Below are 20,376 nucleotides of genomic sequence, written 5' to 3'. Positions count from 1 at the left end.
TTTATTTATTTGAAAGAGTTATACAGGGGCTGGTGCTCTGGTGCAGTGGGTTAAAGCCCTTGCCTGAAATGCTGACATCCTATATGGGCGCTGGTTGTAATCCCGGTTGTTCTTCTTCTGATATAAAATAAATCTTAAAAAAAAAAAAAAAAAAAAAAAAGAGTTAGAGAGAAAGAGAGAGAGAGAGATCTTCCATCGATGGTTCACTCCCCAGTTGGCTGCAATGGCCAGAGCAGTGCCAATCCAAAACCAGGAGCCAGGAGCTTCTTCCGAGTCTACAACACGGGTACACGGGCCCAAGGACTTGGCCCGCCTTCTACTGCTTTCCTAGGCCATAACAGAGAGCTGAATCAGAAGTGGAGAGCCAGGAATATAACTGGTGCCATATGGGATACCAGCACTGTAGATGGTGGATTTACCTGCTACGCCACAGCACCAGCCCGGGACATACTTTTTTTAAAGTTGTATTTTTTATTTGAAAGCCAGAGTTACAGAGAGAGGAGGAAGAGGGGGAAGAGAGAAAGAGAGAGACAGGCAGACAGACAGACGCTCATCTACCAGCTAGTTCACTACCCAAATGGCCAAAATGGCCAGGGCTGTGCCAGGCCAAAGCCATGAGCCTTGGAGCTGCTTCTGGGTCTCCCACACGGGTGCAGGAGACCAAACACTTGGACAATCTTCTGCTGCTTTCCCAGGCACATTAGCAGGGAGCTAGATCAGAAGTAGAGCAGCCAGGTCTCAAATTGGCACCTATGTGTTACGCCAGCACACAGGTGGACACTTAACCTGCTACGTCACAAAACAGACCCTGAAACATATTTTATATGAGTGTCCTGTATACAGGCTGAAGTAGTTGCTATATGCTTGCTAACAAAATGTTATTTTGAAGCAAAAAAAAATTGGATTGTGTAACTAGAACTTTGTGTTGATTTAAGAAAAGTCTTAATTAAATGGGTCTAAGCCCTAAGGAGTACTAGCAGAAGCATATGAGTCTGTACTTTGGTGGGGCAGATAGTGTTAAATTAAGGTGATGGGTAAAGTGGTAAGCAAACAAAAGCCTCTTTAAGGAAGGCTCAAGAAGTTAATTTAATCCTTTAAGCAGTTAAAAACATTTCACATGTTTAATATAAAAAACTCAAAAGCGTAAAATGCAGTATTCCACAAGTTCTCTTTTTTTTGGGGGGGGGGGCAACATTTTAAAAGTTGACTGTGGCAAAGGGTTTGAAGTATAAAATTGCCAGATAGCTTTATGATTTTATGTAGCTTTTGGTTTACCTTTTATTTTTGTTTCTTCTAAAATCTGGAAATACATAAAAAGGCAAAACTAAATGTGTTACTACAGTTTGAAATAAATGCTTCTAGTGGCTAGCTGCTTCTTCCTCTTCTTCTTCTTTTTTTTTTTTTTTTTTTTTTTTTTTTGACAGGCAGAGTTAGAGAGAGAGAGAGACAGAGAGAAAGGTCTTCCTTTTTCCATTGGTTCACCCCACAAATGGCTGCTACGGCCAGCACACTGCGCTGATCCGAAGCCAGGAGCCAGATGTTTCCTCCTAGTCTCCATGTGGGTGCAGGGCCCAAGGACCTGGGCCATCCTCCACTGCACACCTGGGCCACAACAGAGAGCTGAATTGGAAGAGGTGCAACCGGGACTAGAACCCAGTGTGCCGGCGCCACAGGCAGAGGATTAGCCTAGTGAGCTGTGGTGCCAGCTGATGGCTAGTTTTTAATGGTTGTTTCCTATGAAATCCTGTATAGGCTACTTAACAAGAACTCAACCTGAAGATCCTCTTGTGTTGGGGCTGGCACTGTGGAATAGTATGCTAAGCCCCTGCCTGTGCCGCCGCTATCCCATATGGGTAGTGGTTTGTGTCCCAGCTAGTCCTTTTCCAATCCAGATCTTTGCTTAAATCCTGAGAAAGCAGATTCTTAAAAAAGATTCTTAAAAAGATGTATTTATTTATTTGAAAAGCAGAGTTACAGAGAGGAGAGGCAGAGAAAGAAATTCTATCTGCTGGTTCACTTCCCAAATGGCCACAACGGCCAGTGCTGGGCCAGGCCAAAGCCAGGAGCCTGGAGCTTCTTCTGGGTCTTCATGTGGGCGCAGGGACCCCAGTCCTTGGGCCTTTTTCCACGGCTTTCCCAGGTTCATTAGGGAGCTGAAACAAGTGCAGCCAGCTCTCTAATCGGCACCCATGTGGGATGCCAACATTGCAGGCGGAGACAACCTTCTACCACAATGCCAGCCGCATAAATAAAATCTTAAAAAAATCTTTTGTTAGAGCTAAAAGGAGGCTTAATGATCAGAATAGGCAGCAGCACTACCTGTTGTAGGTGAGAAAGGTGAGACTCAAAGGTGATAATGACCCAAGCTATCATAGCTAAATATGGATTCTTTTTTATTTTTTTAGAGATTTTTTTGGAAAGGCAGAGTTACAGAGATACACAGAGAGAGAGAGAGATCTTCCATCCACTGGTTCACTCCCGACGTGTCTCCCACCCCCCACCTCCACCCCCAAGATATTTATTTGGGGGCTGGAACTGCGACAAAGTAGGTTTTGCCTCTGCCTGTGGCACTGGCATGCCATATGGGCACTGTTTTGAGACCTGACTGCTCTACTTCTGATCCAGCTCCCTGTTAATGTGCCTGGGAAAGCAGTGGAAGATGGCCCAAGGACTTGGGCTCCTGCACCCACATGGGAGACCCAGAAGAAGCTCCTGGTTCCTGACTTTGGATCTGCCTAGTTCCAGCCATTGTGGCCAGCTGGGGAATGAACCAGTGGATGCAAGACCTCTCTCTTCGTCTTTCCCTCTCCTCCTGTAACTCTAACTCTCAAATAAATTAATAAATACAGAATATTTATTTGAAACTTAGTTAGATCTTCATCTGCTGGTTCACTCCCCAAATGGCTGCAACGCCTGGCCGGAGCTGGCCAGTTTGAAGCCTGTAGCTTCTTTCCAGTCTCCCATGTTGGTAGCAGGGGCCTAAGCATTTGGGCCATCTGCTGCTTTCTGAGGCCACTGGCAGGGAGCTGGATCAGAAGTGGAGAAGCCCGGACTTGAACCAGTGTCCAAATGGGATGCTGCCCTCACAGGTGGTGGCCTTACCCACTACACCACAGTGCAGGCCCCTTGAGAGGACCTATTTTTAATGATAATGTACACGTTTTTTAAAAATTTATTGTTGGCCGGCGCCGCGGCTAAGTAGGCTAATCCTCCGCCTTGCGGTGCCGGCACACCGGGTTCTAGTCCCGGTCAGGGCACCAGATTCTGTCCCAGTTGCCCCTCTTCCAGGCCAGCTCTCTGCTGTGGCCTGGGAGTGCAGTGGAGGATGGCCCAAGTGCTTGGGCCCTGCACCCCATGGGAGACCAGGAGAAGCACCTGGCTCCTGCCTTCGGATAGGCGCGGTGCGCCGGCTGCAGCGCGCCGGCCTCGGCGGCCATTGGAGGGTGAACCAACAGCAAAAGGAAGACCTTTCTCTCTGTCTCTCTCTCTCACTGTCCACTCTGCCTGTCAAAAAAAAAAAAAAAATTGTTAGATTTTAGAAGAAACAAAGCTAAGAGGAAAACAATCACATAAAATCATTAACTCAACTGGGAGTTTCCCAGTTTCAAATTAGTAATTGAATCTAACTTTTCATTGATGCGAAAGTTTTTCCATTCCCTTGGAGGCAGTATTCTTCTTGACCAGAGTACATGAGTTTTTAGAGCAAGCTAGAATGAGGAAATATTTCTTTACTGTCTGAAAAAGATGAGTTGTCACTTTGCTTTTTTGTGTTTATTGCAGGCCTTCTTAGAAATGGCTTCTGAGGAAGCTGCTGTTACCATGGTGAATTATTACACTCCTGTCACACCGCACCTTCGAAGCCAGCCTGTTTATATCCAGTATTCCAATCACAGAGAACTCAAGACTGACAATCTGCCTAATCAGGCTGTAAGTATTAAAGTGAGGACATTTTAAAAACAGGCTTCTAAAAACACATTATAATAACTTAGTCTTCCATACTTTGAAGAGAATGAAATCTTACGCTGTTTTCATACTTTGTTAGTCGAGATTGTGTATGTATTTTCTCAGAAGCTGTAATAATAACAAAGCAGTGTTACTTAGAAACTTTCAAAGTCATGAGGGGCGAAGTGACAGGTACTTATTTTTTCCTTTGCAACTTTTCACAATAAAAAGAAAAAAATTAAAATTTATTGTTATGTGCCTTTTAAAACCTCAGATCTGAAAGCAATTTTAGAAGTCATTTACTTCAATACCTCTTTTTTACTTAATATATAGAAAAGTCAGAAGTTGAGTGATGCTTTTTGTTATGTTAAATTTGTTAATAAGAATTGTTTAAAATGTTTTTATAAACATCTATTTTTATTTATTTATCTGAAAGGCAGAGCATCAGAGAGGGAGAGATAGAGATACAGACCTGCAACAGCCAGGTCTGGGCCAGGTTGAAGCTAGGAGACAGGAACTCCAGCTGGGTTTCCCACATGGGCTGTGTATTTTTGATATAGCCAAAAGACTCTTCCATCTATTTGATTCTGTTTGGAAAGGCAGCTAAAGCAAACTGTTGAGGTTAAATTACAATTTTCTGCATTGTTTAAAAACAGTTACATTTCCTGCACATAATTCTTAACTTATTCTAAGATATATTAGCAGCATTTAATAAAGTATAGAAACTTAGAATAAATGTAGTTTTAGATGTTTGAAATAGGATAGGCTTTTTAAAATGAAAAACTGCTGTATGAATTATAAATAAGATGCATGGCTTTGGCAAAACATTTAATCTAATTACCCAGAGATAACTATTATCTAGTACAGACATGTCAGTATGTACCCCTTTTCTACTGTGTATCTTATTTTACACAAATAGAATATTTGAGACAGAGACAGAGTGAACTTCTATATTCTGTTTTACTCCCAAAATGCCAACAATGGGTGGGACCGGTATGGGCCAAAGCCCAGAGCTGGGCACTCAATCTCTATCTCCCACATGAGTAGCGGGAATGCAACTACTTGGACTATCATTGCTGCCTCCAGGGTTTGCATTATCATGAAGCTGTAGTCAGGAACCACAGCTAGGCTCTCCATTATGGCACCTAAAGCATGTTCATAACAAGGCTAACCATCTGACTCCACAGATGGAATCTTGATGTTGAAGCCTTTTCTTTTTCTTTGTAATATGTTTTGGACATAGCTTCATGACAAGTACAAAGTTATTTTACAATTTTTTAAAGATTCATTTATTTATTTGGAGGGTAAAGTTACAGAGAAAGCCAAAGAAAGAGGGAGAGACAGAGAGAGATCTTTCATCCTCTGGTTCACTCCCCAGATGCCTACAATGGCCAGAGCTGAGCCCATTCAGAACCAGGAGGTATGAGCTTCTTCCAGGACTCCCATGTTAGAGCAGGGGCCAAAGCATTTGGTCCCCTTTCCACTACTTTCCCAGGTGCTTTAGCAGGGAGCTGGATTGGAAGTAGAACAGCCAGAACTGAAACTGGCACTCTTACAGGATGCCGGTGTCACACCACAGCACTGGCTCCATATCTCGTAATTTTTTAATGATTGCATATTATTCCTTTGTATGGGAGAGTCATAATTTGTCATCTTCTTTTTGATTAGATTGTTTTCTGTTTCATGGTTTTATAATAAAGAATATGTATTTTTGCTCAAGTCCAGTGTTTTTGTGTGTGTGTGTGTGTGTTTTTTTTTTTTTTTTTTTTTTTTTTTTTTTTTTTTTTGGACAGGCACAGTGGACAGTGAGAGAGAGAGAGAGAAAGGTCTTCCTTTTGCCGTTGGTTCACCCTCCAATGGCCGCCGCAGCCGCAGCCGCGCTGGCCGGCGCATCACGCTGATCCAAAGCCAGGAGCTAGGTGCTTCTCCTGGTCTCCCATGCGGGTGCAGGGCCCAAGCACTTGGGCCATCCTCCACTGCACTCCCGGGCCATAGCAGAGAGCCTGGAAGAGGGGCAACCGGGACAGAATCCGGCGTGCTGACCGGGACTAGAACCTGGTGTGCCGGCGCTGCAAGGTGGAGGATTAGCCTATTGAACCGTGGCGTCAGCCCAAGTCCAGTATTAAGATTATCTTTTTAAAAGCTAGTATTGTGGCACAGCAGGTTAAAGCCTGGGCCTGTAGCATCGGCATCTCATCCGGGCACTAGTATGAGTCCTGGCTGTCCACTTCTGATCCAGCTCCCTGCTAATGTGCCTGGGAAAGCAGGGGAGGATGACCCAAGTCCTTGTGCCCCTGAACCCATATGGAAGACCAGAAGAAGCTCCTGGTTGCTGGCTTCAGATCATCTTGGGTGGTGTGACCGTTGGGGAGTGAACCAGTGGTTAGAAGACCTCTCTCTCTGTGTCACTACCTCTCTCTAACTCTGTCTTTGAAGTAAATAAAATAATTTTTTTTTAAAAAAAGATTATCTTTGTAGGTTACATTTCTGAAAGTGAAATTGCTGAGACAAAATGCAAACATGTTTTAAATTTCAATATATAATGCATAATTATTTCCTGTAAAGATTATGTACCAACTTAGGGTGATGTATGAGCAGTTTTCTGTCTTTGTTAGTATGTTTGTTAATATGATAGAAATTGCATCTTACTGTTTCATTTGGTAATTTTCTTAATGGCATTTGGGAAAATCTTTTTAAAGATTTATTTATTCATTTGATTGGCAGAGAGAGAGAGATCTTTGATTTACTGGTTCATTCCCCAGATGGCTACAACAGCCAGGTGCTGAAGTCAGGAGCTAGGAACTTTCTCAGTCTTGCCCATGGGTGACATGGGCTCATGTACTCAGGCTATCTTCTGCTTCATTCCCAGACACATTAACAAGAATTTACATTGGCTTAAATATGGGAACCCGGTGTCACAAGTGGCAGCTTTACCTACTGTGCCACAACACTGGTCCTTATTTGATCATTTATAACATACTTACAGTGTTTTCTGTTAGTGCTGTTTTTAAAACTGTGGTATAATAAATAGAACCTAAGATTTACAATTTCTACCATTTTTTTCAGTTTTTCATTACTGGCATTAATTACATTCACATTGCTGTACAACCACCATCAATCCATCTCTAGAACTATGTTCTCATCACAAGCTAAAATTCCCTATTCATTAAACAGTGACTCCCACTCCTTTCTACCACAGCCTGTGTCAATTACCATTCTATTTTTCAGTCTCCATTAGTTTTTCTGCTAATGTAGTTTTTTTTTTTTAATGTATTTTTATTTGAAAGAGTTACACTGAGAGAGGAGATGCAGAGAGAGAGAGGTCCTCCATCCAGTGGTTCACTCCCAAACCTGCCAAAACGGCTAGAGCCGTTTGGTTCACCAAAGCCAGGAGCCAAGAGCATCCTCTGGGTCTCCCACGGGGGCGCAGGGGCCCAAGGTCTTGGGCCATCCTCCACTGCTTTCCCAGGCCACAGCAGAGGGAGCAGCTGGGTCCTTAACCAGCGCCCCTATGGGATGCTGGCACCTCAGACTAGTGCGTTAACCCCCTGCGCTACAGCACTGGCTCCTCTGCTAATGTAGTTTTTAAAATATTTTTATGCATGTGGTTAAGTTTCTCATTCTTTTTGAGTTTGGTACCATGCTCAAAAAGAGCATAACAAACTTTTTTTTTTTATTTTTAATTTGACAGATAGAGTTAGACAGTGAGAGAGAGAGACAGAAAGGTCTTCCTTCCATTGGTTCACCCCCACAATGGCCACTACAGCTGGAGCTACACCAATCCGAAGCCAGGAGCCAGATGCTTCCTCCTGGTCTTCCATGCGGGTGCGGGGGCCCAAGCACTTGGGCCATCCTCCACTGCCTTCCTGGGCCACAGCAGAGAAGAGGAACAACTGGTACTAGAACCCGACATCCATATGGGATGCTGGTACCGCAGGAGGAGGATTAACCAAGTGAGCCACAGTGCTGGCCCCCATAGCAAAATTTTTTTAAATTATCTTTTTTTCTAATACTTTTTGTTTTGATATTTAAATTTTTGTTATATTGGAATTATTTGGATATGGGGAATGAGAGTAGGATTTTAATCTTTCTTACTGCAAGAGACTAATTTTCCTGCCTTACTTTAAAAATAACCTATTATCATCCTCTGATATGAAGCTTGTCCTTTACATTCTTCCTTTTTATATGCATCCTGTGCTTACAACATGCCTGTTTGTGCATGTGGCGTGCACACACACACACACACTATTGAAAAAGTCATGAAAAATGTGTATTATGAAAATAAAAATTTGCATGAAATTTCAAATTTTTTATCTTTTAATTCCATTTTCTGCAAACTTTTGAAGCCCCTTTGCCTCATACTTATAGGCATCTGCACATTCTGTTTCCATGGCTTGATCTTCCTTTTTGTATACTTTTCACATGGTATGTGTTCCCTCTCCAATCTGGAGTAGCTTTTGGTTTCTACACCCAGTTCAATGCATCCTATAGCTTATGATGTTGTAGGGCAAGGCCTTGTCTATTAACTCTTTCTTTTCAGAAATTAGCTAATTGGCATTTCTTATATTTTACTCCAGATATATTTTAGAATTGTTTTTTGGGAACTCTTGCCATTCTTCCCAAAAACAAAAACATAATTAGAATTAGGCTGATTTTTATAGATTTGGCGATAATTTATAAATTTGTATTGTACTCTGATCCTTTGAAAAAATTATGAGTATTTTGTTTGTTTTATTTTATGTCTTAAGTTTTACTTCATGTTTATTCTTCAGTTTTCTCATTAGTGTGATTCCTAATTATGTTAGTATAAATCTTGAAGAAGAAAAACCAATTTAATAAACTATGAAAGACTAGATTATTCCATAGGGAAATAGTGAGAAAGCTCAGTTGCTTGGCAGCTAAAGCTGCCGAAATGACCTACTTTGTTCTTAGGTAGCCTTGACTTCTTCCTAATACTCTATTTTGTTACTTAATCCACTGTGCTACAGCGCCAGCCTCTATTTTATTGCTTTTGTACAGTTTTTCTGCATTGATATTCAATAAACTATAAAAGTAAAAAATTGAATATACCTATTTGTATATATAGAAAGTTCTTTTATAATGTCAGTCCCAGGAAGCTGATAGATTAGTGTTCCATTCTTTTTTTCTCTGAATAACAAAGTACCCCAAAACATGCACATTGCTTCTTTCCAGCTTATAGACACTTGCCAGAAGATCAGGTGAATATTAAGTATTTTTTGAGTGATTTAAAACTGAAATTATAGTTACAAAATTTAGATACTCTTAGGTACAGCATTTAAGGATTGATTATGCTAATGGCCACCATTATCATGTACACAGTTTTTCTTGACCCTTATGGGTGTAAGTTTATAAATTTGCAAAGAAATTACCATGACAAAATTTTCCCTCAGCAGATATTCCTAAAATATCAAACTGAACATTTAAGATCTGTGCAGTTATTTTATGTTGATTTCTATGTTCTTGGTTTTAGAAATACCTTCTTCGTATTATCTAGTCATGTTTAAATGTTCATGAAGTGAATCTCCCTTTCCTACTTCAATAAAAATCTTATTAAAATCATATTGCTGCTATTCTTTTTGCTAATAGTTAATATAACTAATTCAGAGAGTTTGTTGCCTAGACTCCTTTCTTGTTTTTATAAGATTAATTTATTTATTTGAAAGGCAGAGTGAGAGGTAGAGAGAGATCTTTCATTCTCTGGTTCACTCCCCAGATGCCTGCAACAGGCAGTTCTGGGCCAGGCCAAAAGCCAGGAGCCAACAACTCCATGCGTGTCTCCCATGTTGGTGACAGGAAGTATCTTCTGCTGCCTTCCCACGTGCATTAATGGAGAGCTGAATCAAACATGGAGCAGCTGGAAATTAAACCTGGTGGCAACTTACTGTACTGTGCCACCCCAAACATCTTAAAGTTACCTCCCATAACATAAGTTCTATTATCTTAAAATTTTAAACATCAGACTCATCTTTACTCTTCCCATTTTCTTATTTAATTTTTTTTTGCATTATTAAAAATTGAAACTGTAGAGTTGCTCATAAAACATCAGTTTTTTTTCAGGTGTTACTTTCTCAGATTTTTGTGTCAAAAGCATTTCTTGCATGCTTGCTACATAGGAAGCTTTTATATTCAATGCTATTAATTAAGTACCAGTAGAGAGTATACTGAAAACTGTAGAATGATTAGGACAAGTACATACCATGGTTTCTCAGATTTTTATGCTGTGATACCGTTTTTGCAAAGAGGAAGGGATGAAGGAAGAGGAATAGGACAACAGCAATGGCAATAGTGCTTAGCAGCAGGAAGCTCTTACACGGAATGTTTTTAATAAAAAGGATTGACAGCATAGTGAAGTAAAGAGGTCAGTGAGATTAAATTTACCTTTGGTTGTACGTGCTTAGTCTTGATGAGATTAGGTACTTTAATCCAAGTAGAATCAGAGCAGTTACTACACTTAAAATATCACTAATGATTTTTTTTCCTGCATAGCCTTGTAGCTATGTTGTCCAATATAGTAGTCATTAGCTAGCCACATGTGGTTAAATTTATATCAGTTAAAATAAATGAAGTTCCAGCTCTCAGCAGCAATAACCACAGTGCAAATTGGTTGAATCTGAGAATATGGTCCCTGAAGATACAGAGGTTCACTGTAATTGAAAAAAGGAAGATTGTTTTGTAGAAAGATACTTCAGGATTCAAGACATTGTAAGTATCAAGTGTCATTTTATATCTATGGATGTAAAATTTCCTGTTATTTGATGGGTTTTTGTTAGTCATTTTTTTTTTTTTTTAAGATTTTATTTATTTATTTGAGAGGTAGAGTTACAGACAGTGAGAGGGAGAAACAGAGATAAAGGTCTTCCATCCGCTGGTTCACTGTCCAAATGGCCACAATGGCCACAGCTGCGCCGATCAGGAGCTTCTTCTGGGTCTCCCGCTAGGGTACCGGGGGCATCTTCTACTGCTTTCTCAGACAATGGCAGAGAGCTGGATCAGAAGAGGAGCAGCCGGGACTAGAACCGGCACTCATATGGGATGCCAGTGCTACAGTGCCGGCCCCATAAAATCATTATCTTGATGCTCAGATTGTCTCAGGTTTAGCTAACGGGAACCCCTTCAAGCTGCCTTCTGTGTCCTATGCACACATCCCCAGTCATTATTTGACCACTTCCTGGCATTCTGGTGAAACAAAACCAAAGCCAATGAACAAAATTCCACAAAACCGTAAATATTCCATACTCATCTTGTGCTTTCCCTGCCCTACTTCTGGAACCAGCTGGTTTTAGAGCACCCTGGTTCCTTATAGTGGAGAATGATTTTAGAAATTTGTATCCTTGCATGGACTCTGATACCCTATTCCAGGCTATTCCTGTGTTGAATGGCCTCCTTATCCTTAGCCTATCCAAGGACCTCCTCTTCACCCTTCCTGGGTCATTCTCACTCCGTTGGCTACCTATACTGTGTATGTTCCTCCCAGCTCCCCTTGGCTCCGACCCTCCTGGCCTGGCCACCCTTCCTCCACATGCCCTTCTTTAAAAAAAAAAAAAAAAAATAATAATAATAATAATAAGACATTTACTTATGTATTAGAAAAGCAGAATGAGAAAGTGGGGCCAGAAGCGGAGATAGTGAGCAAGAGATCTTCACCCACTGATTCAGTCCCCAAATACCCTCAACAGCTATGGCTGCGCCAGGCTGAACCTAGGAGCCTGGAACTCCCATCTAGACTTCCCTCCTGGGTGACAGGAACCCAAGTACTTGGGCAGTTATTCACTGCCTCCCTGGCACATTAGCAGGAAGCTAGATTGGAAGCAGAAGAACCAGGACTGAATGGCCTTACACTTCTTATGTTACTCAGATCCTGATGTCAGCACTGGACTCCATCCCCCCTTTCCTCCCATAGATATCTTTCTTCCCTTGTGTGGACTCAAAAATTCCCCTGTCCAGACATCCCTACCATGGGATGCTCTCCTTACTTTGCTTGGGCTCTGACGCTCCTGGCCAAGTTGCCTTCCTTTCTTTTCTGCACTCCAAACTAATATAGCTGCTCTCTTTCTCCCTATTTGTGCATAAACTACCTAGAAGCTTTAGCCCTGAATTATTCAAGAAGGGAAGGAGAAGAGACAGCAAAAAAGATGAGGTACTTACGTGATTTTTTTAGGCAATCTTTAATGTTACTTTCATTTATCTTTTTGCTATTTTATTAAAAATTGGGAGAAATCAGCTGCAGATTTTCCTTTTTTCTCAGTGTGCATCCTCAAATTTCTTCAAGTTAATTTAATTGAATTGTGTCATTGTAATAATAGCAAGGCGATCTTGGCTCTTTACTGTTTATGAGATAGAAGATTTTTGTATCTGTGTTTGTTTTATTTATCTCTGTTCCTTAATATTGTTTCATATCCACTGAGTTTTAGAATTCCTATAATGCTTCTGTATAATCAGAAATTCTGACTTTGGTTTGTTCCTTAGAGAGCCCAAGCTGCCCTGCAGGCTGTCAGTGCTGTCCAGTCAGGAAGCCTGGCCCTTCCTGGAGCTCCTTCCAATGAAGGCACCATCCTACCTGGGCAGAGCCCTGTGCTCCGAATAATTATTGAAAACCTCTTTTATCCTGTTACTTTGGAAGTTCTTCATCAGGTAAGGAAGATTACTCTTAAGAGAATTTAGTCAAATGTGGTATCTGTAACTTGATGCTTTATATCTAAGGTTTTTAAGTTGTTGCTTTTGGTTGATAATGTTGGTTTAAATAATGAGAACTTATTCATCTGTTTCATACAAGAAATAATGTCAATTAGAGATAATTTTTGAGAGGCTTTTTTCTAACTTGAGTATTTGATTTAAAAATATGTGTAAGAAATTATATGCATTTATATGCTACTTGAGACACTTGCATCCTATATTAGAATTCCTGGGCTGGAGTTCCCTCTCCGTTCTTGATTTCAGTTCAAGATTTCAGGGCCAGTCAATAAGGATGTGCCTCAGGTCAGTGTCCAGTTAAATGAGAGAAAGATTCTAATCACTAACAAAATCTCAAAGTTAAATGGAAATCAATTGGATTTTGTAGTATAATTTAGTATAAAATTATCTCAAGTTTTGGAGCAAATTACACATTTTTCACAAATTACATTACTTCACTAATGAGATATCTTATAATTAATCTCAAAAATTGAATATTGCCATAATTTTCCCACCAGGTCTCAGAGTATAATTAGTTGTCAATTAGTATTTTTTCTGTATCTTTTATATGCCAGGAGTTGTAGTTAATGGTACACAAATGATAAAGAGGAGATGTGTTCCTTCAGGGAGCCTTCAGTCCAATTAAAGGAGACAGATATGTAAATAAACATGTAGTAGAGTACAGCAAGAAAAATACACGAGGCAAAGAAAAGGGCAAAACTTGGGGAGAGGATTAACTCCAGAGAGTTGGAGTCTACTAGAAATTTTCTGGTGGCATTACTTCCTGAATTGAATTTTGGAAAAGATAAGTAAAATTACTAAACATAGATGCAGAGTTCTAGGAAGAGGAGAAATCCACATTCATGCATATAGAAAAGTGTTAGATGACTTGATATGTGTTTGGAGAAGTATGCCCATTTATTTATTGATATAAATAGTGTGATGTAAAAGTTGTCAGGAGATGAGGTCTCAGAAGCAAAGCAGGGCAATATTGTGTTTCTTACACCAGGGATCTTGGATCTTAGGTTTTACCCTGTACATAATGGAAAGGTAGTGAGGGATTATAATCTGATGGAATTTAGAACAATACCTGGGGCCAGCGCTGTGGCGTAGCAGGTAAAGCCACCGCTTGCAGTGCCGGCATCCCATTTGGGCCTGGTTCGAGTCCTGGCTTCTCCACTTCCAATCCAGCTCTCTGCTGTGGCCTGGGAAAGAAGTAGAAGATGGCCCAAGTGCTTGGGCCTCTGCACCCGTGTGGGGGACCTGGAAGAAGCTTCGGCCTTTGGATTGGCGCAGCTCCGGCCATTGCGGTCATCTGAGGAGTGTACCAGCAGATGGAAGCTCTCTCTCTCTCTCTTTCTCTTTTTTTTATTTTATTTTATTTTATTTTATTTTATTTTATTTTATTTTATTTTATTTTATTTTATTTTATTTTATTTTTTTGCCAGGCAGAGTTAGACAGTGAGAGAGAGAGAGTTATAGACAGTGAGAGAGAAAAACAAAAGAAAGGTCTTCCTTCCATTGGTTCACCCTCCACATGGCTGCTATGGCTGGCACGCTGCACCGATCTGAAGCCAGGAGCCAGATGCTTCCTCCTGGTCTCCCATGGGGTGCAGGGCCCAAGCACTTGGGTCATCCTCCCCTGCACTCCGGGCCATAGCAGAGAGCTGGACTCGAAGAGGAACAACCAGGACAGAATCTGATGCCCCGCCCGGGACTAGAACCCGGGGTGCTGGTGCCACAGGTGGAGGATTAGCTCAGTGAGTCGTGGCACCAGCCTCTCTTTCTCTCTCAGCCTCTGTCTCTCTGTGCTTCAGTATGAGGAAGGGAAAGAAGTTAACTGTTTACACCCTCCCTCCCCTTTTTTACTTTTAAGAAATGAGTCTAATGTTACTTCTTCATTAGAGGAAGAATGCATGCTCAGTTGATGTATATATACCATGTATGTATACCATACGGTATATGTATACCATTTGTTTCAAATGAATAAATAAAACCTTAAAAATGTATGCATAAGAAAATTCATCATTTTAACCATTTTTAATTATACAGTTTGGTTGCGTTAAGTATATTCACATTTTTCAGTCTTTACCAAATACCCTATGTCTATAGAACTTTTTTCTTCTCCCTGAACTAAACTCCCATACCCCATTAAAAACTAACTCCCCAATTCTGCCCCTTTCCAACCCTTGGCAACCACCATTCTACTTTTTTTCTCTGAATTTGACTCTTGTAGGTTCCTTATATATGTGAAATCATTCAGTGTTTGTCTTTTGTGTCTAGCATATTTCATTTAGTACAGTGTCTTGAAGGTTTATTCATGTGGCATTTTTTCCTTTATAAGGCTAAATAATAGTCAATTGTATATATGGGGGACCTTTAAAAAGTTTATGGAAAATGACATATTATGAAAAAACTGCATGGATTTCAAATTCATTTGAAACATTGCACCAAAATAAACATTTTAATTTCATTTTCCATCAACTTTTTAAAGTGTGTGTATATAAATGCATATATGTATACACAGACACACACACATATATACACACACGTGTGTGTGTGTGTGTGTGAGAGAGACCTTTTGTTTGTCCATTCATCTGTTGATGGACACCACTTGGATGGATTCTTTCAGGTTCTGGTGTGATTAAATACTGCTGTGAACATGGATGTACACTCTTTTTTTTTTTTTTTTAAATATATTATTTATTTGAAACAGTTACAGAGAAAGAGAGGCAGAGATAGAGTTTTTTGTTTTTTTTTTTTTAAAGAGTAATTCACTTGAGAGGCAGAGTTACAGAGGGAGAGACACAGAAAGAGGTCTTCCGCTCAGTAGTTCACTCCACAAGTGGATGCAATAGCTGGGGCTTAGCCGATCAGGAGCCAGGAGTTTCTTGCAGGTCTCACATGGGTACAGGTGGCCAAGCACTTGGGCCATCTTCTACTGCTTTCCTAGGCCATAGCAAGGAACTGAAGCAAAAGTGGAGCAGCTGGGACTCAAACTAGTGCCCATGTGGGATGCCGTCGCCACAACCAGATGCTTAACCTACTAGACCACAGTGCTGGCCCCAAGAAAGAGAGCTTCATCCAGGTCTCTCACATGGGTCCTGGGGCCTAAGGACGTGGGCCATCCTCTGCTGATTTTCCAGGCACATTATCAGGGAGCTGGGTCAGTAGTAGCTCAGTTGGGACTTGAACCAGTGCCCATTTGGGATGGCAGCAGCACAGGCAGTGGCCTTACCTACTATGCCACAAAGCTGGCCCCAGTAATAACTGTTTTCACAGAGAAAATACTTTTCTTTTAAAAATGAGATTAATGAACCAAATTGTATAAGATACATTAGTTTAATATTTTCCTAAGATTTAACTTAATGTGAACTTTTTTCCAGATATTTTCCAAATTTGGCACAGTCTTGAAGATTATCACCTTTACAAAGAATAATCAGTTTCAAGCCTTGCTTCAGTATGCTGACCCAGTGAATGCACATTATGCCAAAATGGTAATGAAGATCTGTCTTTACTTTTTCATTGCTACTTCATTTACACCTGAAGGAAGCTCTTGTGTATTTCTTGTTCTCCTTCACCATGTTTTTTCTTAAAATTGTAAAATATATGCAATATTTATCTTAATAATTTTGAATTATATAATTCCATGTGTTATTTTTTCTAAACTTTATCTTTGTTCATAAGAAATGTTCTCAGATCTCTGTCAACTCTCATAGATCTGAGACTCACTCCTGTTTTTCATATTTAGAGTTGAGCACAGTAGTACTCTTAATGTGTTCTAACACAGTATAATTATTGTTGCCCTTACCTCTATTCAGTTAGCCAAAGATTGATTTCACTGTTTTGTAACCATATCCAGTATTCATTCTTGTTGAGCACTAAATTAGAGATGACATTAAATCTTAGGAAATATGCTGCTGTCTGTTCATGTTGTCTTCTAGTAAGTGCATGAATGCCTGACATTTAAAACAAGATGTAAAACTTTGCATTCAATTTGGATGTATGAGACACATCTCCTGTTGAAATCTGTCCATAGCCCAAATTGTGTTGTGGATCCATGTCTGAATTATTTTTAATTTCCGCTTAAAGATAGGTTTTTCTGTAGTACACAGTGTCTGACATTTCCTTAGGAATATCCCTTTCTATTTGCTGTATAGTCTACCTACATATATTATCTTGTACCATTATCACGACATTCTTGTCAGTGATTATTATTGTAAATCTGAGGGTTGTTTTTGTGGTGTGTGTGTGTGGTTTTGTGTGTGTGTGTGTGTGTGTGTGTGTTTTTTTTTATGTAGTAAAGTAGCAACAAATAACTTTGGTAAACCAAAGGAAGGAGTACTGACTTTTGGTCAGAACTGACTCCAAATTTCTCTTTGCTTATTGTTCTATATAATAAAGTAAAATTTAAAAATGATTTATTTATTTTTTTGAAAGAGTTTACAAGGACAGAAGGGAGAGACAGAGAGGTCTTCCATCTGCTGGTTCACACCCCAAATGGCCACAGTGGCCGGAGCTGAGCCGGTCCAGGAGCCGGGAGCTTCTTCTAGGTCTCCATGTGGGTGCAGTGGTCCAGAGACTTGGGCCAAATTCTGCTGCTTTCCCAAGTGCATTAATAGGGAGCTGGATAGGAAGTGGAGCAGCCAAGATTCAAACCCTTGCCCATATGGGATGCAGCTTTACCCACTATGCCTCAATGCCACCCCACAAAATAAATTTAAGAGAGAAAATATGAAATGGTAGTTAAACTTGTATTTCTGTAGTTCTGCGAAGTACCATTTTAGAAAGGTTTTATTTTATCTTAACCCATATAAACTATACCAGAATGAATTAAGATGAAATTTGAAAATAGATTTAAACATTAGCTAGTACTTCTGTAATATAAGTATACAGTAATTTTCCAAGCCTTTTTACATTTTTGTTTTCATTTGACCTCTGCACAAATAGTATTATTTTTGTTACTTACATATACAAAACAAGATTTCTTTTTTCTCCCTTAGACTCAAACAATTAGTGACAGATAAAAATCTAAGTCTTTGGCTTTTAGTTCAGTGCTCACTGCTTGACACCTGCATGCCACTGTTGTTAAAGTGAGAGCAATTTGATTTGTCAGTGTTGTTCTTGTGTCAAAACATCAGCCCTTTTTCACATGCTTTAGGCTCTGGATGGCCAGAATATCTATAATGCATGCTGCACTCTGCGTATTGACTTCTCCAAGCTCACCAGCCTTAATGTGAAATACAATAATGACAAGAGCAGAGACTTCACTCGCTTAGACCTTCCTACTGGTGATGGTCAGCCATCCCTTGAACCCCCTATGGCTGCTGCTTTTGGTGAGTAGTTCCTTTTGAGGGCACAAAGCAAGTTTTCTGAAGTTGCAGGTTTCATTTATTCTCCTGTATATCAGTTAGCCTTTTTCTTCCTGGATTCTCTTTAGGATTTCTAAAGGAAAGGAACAATCATAGAAAGAACTGTGCTCAATAATTAAATCTTAGTCTCAGGAGGGTGTATTTATTAGTTAGCAAAACAAGTAGATAGTCTGAAATTGAGGTAGAATTTGTTTTCTAAAACTTCTTTATAAAAGATTTATTTATTTATTTGAAAGTCAGAGTTACACAGAGAGGAGAGGCAGAGAGAAAGAGAGAGAAGTCTTCCATCCTCTGGTTTACTCCCCAATTGGCTGCAATGGCCAGAGCTGTGCCAATCCAAAACCAGGAGCCAGAAGCTTGTTCCGGGTCTCCCACGCGGGTGCAGAGGCCCAAGGACTTGGGCCATCTTCTACTTCTTTCCCAGGCCACAGCAGAGAGCTGGATTGGAAGTGGGGTACCCAGGTCTTGAACTGGTGCCCATATGGGATGCCAGTGCTTCAGGCCTGGGTGTTAACCCACTGCACCATAGCTCTGGCCCCTCTAAAACTCATTTTACTCACTTTTGTAAGCCAGGCAACTACTTGATTCAAATTAATAATCTTTTATAATAGCATTGATTTAAGTATATTGGTTTATGACCAACAGGATTTTACCCTAAGTGCTCTTGAGGAAAGTATTTTTTTATATTTTTAAGGTAATATTTTAAATCAAGGACCTAAACTCTGGTATATTTTTTCAAAGAATTCATTTTATGGTGTTTCATTTTTTAAAACATTAGGAGGTCCATCTTATGAGCTCAGAAGTTACATTTTATATTAATAAGAGTACAGCCTTTTAAATAGTCTTTGTAAATGTACCCTCTAAGAGTTTACCTCTTTTATTTAAAATAAGCTTTTACATAAAGGAAAATGGATGGCCTAGTTTGAATTAATCATTAGTTAATATATGCTACTTTTTGGATGTGTATCTCTCAAAAGTGTAGTTTATTATTTAGATAAATATTGTTTTATTACTGTTTTGTGATTTTTCCTTTTCCAAATAATACTTAAAATAGTGCTGATTTGGACTTTCAGCAATATTTTATCCTTTTTTTTTTTTTTACAGATGAGGAAATTAATGATATAAGACAACCAAATAATTGTCTAAAATCTTCTAGGAAATTATATCTATTTTTTTTAAAGATTTATTTATTTACTTGAAAGAGTTACACACACACACACAGACAGAGAGAGAGAGAGAGAGAGAGAGAGAGAGAGGTCTTCCATTCTCTGGTTCACTCCCAGTTGGTCACAACGGCCAGAGCTGTCCTGATCTGAAGCCAGGAGCCAGGAGCTTCTTTCGGGTCTCCAACGTGTGCGTAGGGGCCCAAGGAGTTGGGCCATCTTGCACTGCTTTCCCAGGCCATAACAGAGCTGGATCGGTAGAGGAGCAGCCGGGACTAGAATCGGTGCCCATATGGGATGCCAGTATGTCAGGCCAGGGCCAGCGCCGGCCCCAATTATATCTATTTTAAAAGTAAAAACTTTTTAGCCGGCGCCGCAGCTCACTAGGCTAATCCTCTGCCTTGCAGCGCCAGCACAGCGGGTTCTAGTCCCGGTCAGGGCACCGGATTCTGTCCCGGTTGCCCCTCTTCCAGGCCAGCTCTCTGCTGTGGCCAGGGAGTGCAGTAGAGGATGGCCCAGGTGCTTGGGCCCTGCACCCCATGGGAGACCAGGAGAAGTACCTGGCTCCTGCCATCGGATCAGCACGGTGCGCCGGCCGCAGTGCGGCAGCCATTGGAGGGTGAACCAACGGCAAAGGAAGACCTTTCTCTCTGTCTCTCTCTCTCTCACTGTCCACTCTGCCTGTCAAAAAAATAAAAAATAAAAAACTTTTTGTTGTTTACCATTTAAAAAGTCAAGTGAATTATTCTGTACATATTCCTAAAGTTGTAAAAATTTTCTATTGTAGTCTCTTTGAAATTTTTGTGTTTTATGTTACCAGTCCTAAGCTGTGTGTCTGATTTGGCTAAATCATAAGTTTTTCTCACTATCATTTTAGTAAGAAATGATAGAAATTGTAGCCAATTCAAACTTGCCAAAATTTGACTATTGAATTCCAATAATTAAATATGTACCCTTGGTTTAATTAACGTGTTCTGCATTATGGGAAGAGGAAATTTTTAAAATATGACTAGGAATTTTATTTTCTGTATATGAAATATCTTTTTCATTTTGTTATGAATTAATCCTTAGTTAAATCCAAACAATGTTGATATCCTAAAAGAAGTCATTTATTTAACAGAATGCATTTTAATGTATTGTGTGAAAGTCCTTCTACTCTGCCTCTCACTAATAATTTACATCATTATTCCCTCCTTTTTAATAATCCT

At 40.1% G+C, this 20,376-nt stretch overlaps 1 protein-coding gene across 8 annotated transcripts in view; it reads left to right on the top strand.

The window, feature by feature from the left end:
- PTBP3 (polypyrimidine tract binding protein 3) overlaps positions 1–20,376 on the top strand; it is a 108,862-nt gene that overhangs the window by 61,110 nt on the left and 27,376 nt on the right. For all 8 annotated transcript variants that reach the window (XM_051843126.3, XM_051843121.3, XM_051843113.3 and 5 more), the window contains 4 exons: positions 3,781–3,927; positions 12,430–12,594; positions 16,020–16,130; positions 17,795–17,969. In XM_051843126.3, the coding sequence (XP_051699086.1) occupies positions 3,781–3,927; positions 12,430–12,594; positions 16,020–16,130; positions 17,795–17,969 (598 nt within the window). The remainder of the gene's footprint in view (positions 1–3,780; positions 3,928–12,429; positions 12,595–16,019; positions 16,131–17,794; positions 17,970–20,376) is intronic.

The sequence above is a fragment of the Oryctolagus cuniculus genome, chromosome 1, assembly GCF_051225735.1.
Source record: "Oryctolagus cuniculus isolate XC-2025 breed Fujian yellow rabbit chromosome 1, ASM5122573v1, whole genome shotgun sequence".
NCBI classification, from domain to species: domain Eukaryota; kingdom Metazoa; phylum Chordata; class Mammalia; order Lagomorpha; family Leporidae; genus Oryctolagus; species Oryctolagus cuniculus.
The sequence above is the reverse complement of the archived record's forward strand: the minus strand, read 5'-3'. Positions and strand labels throughout refer to the sequence as shown.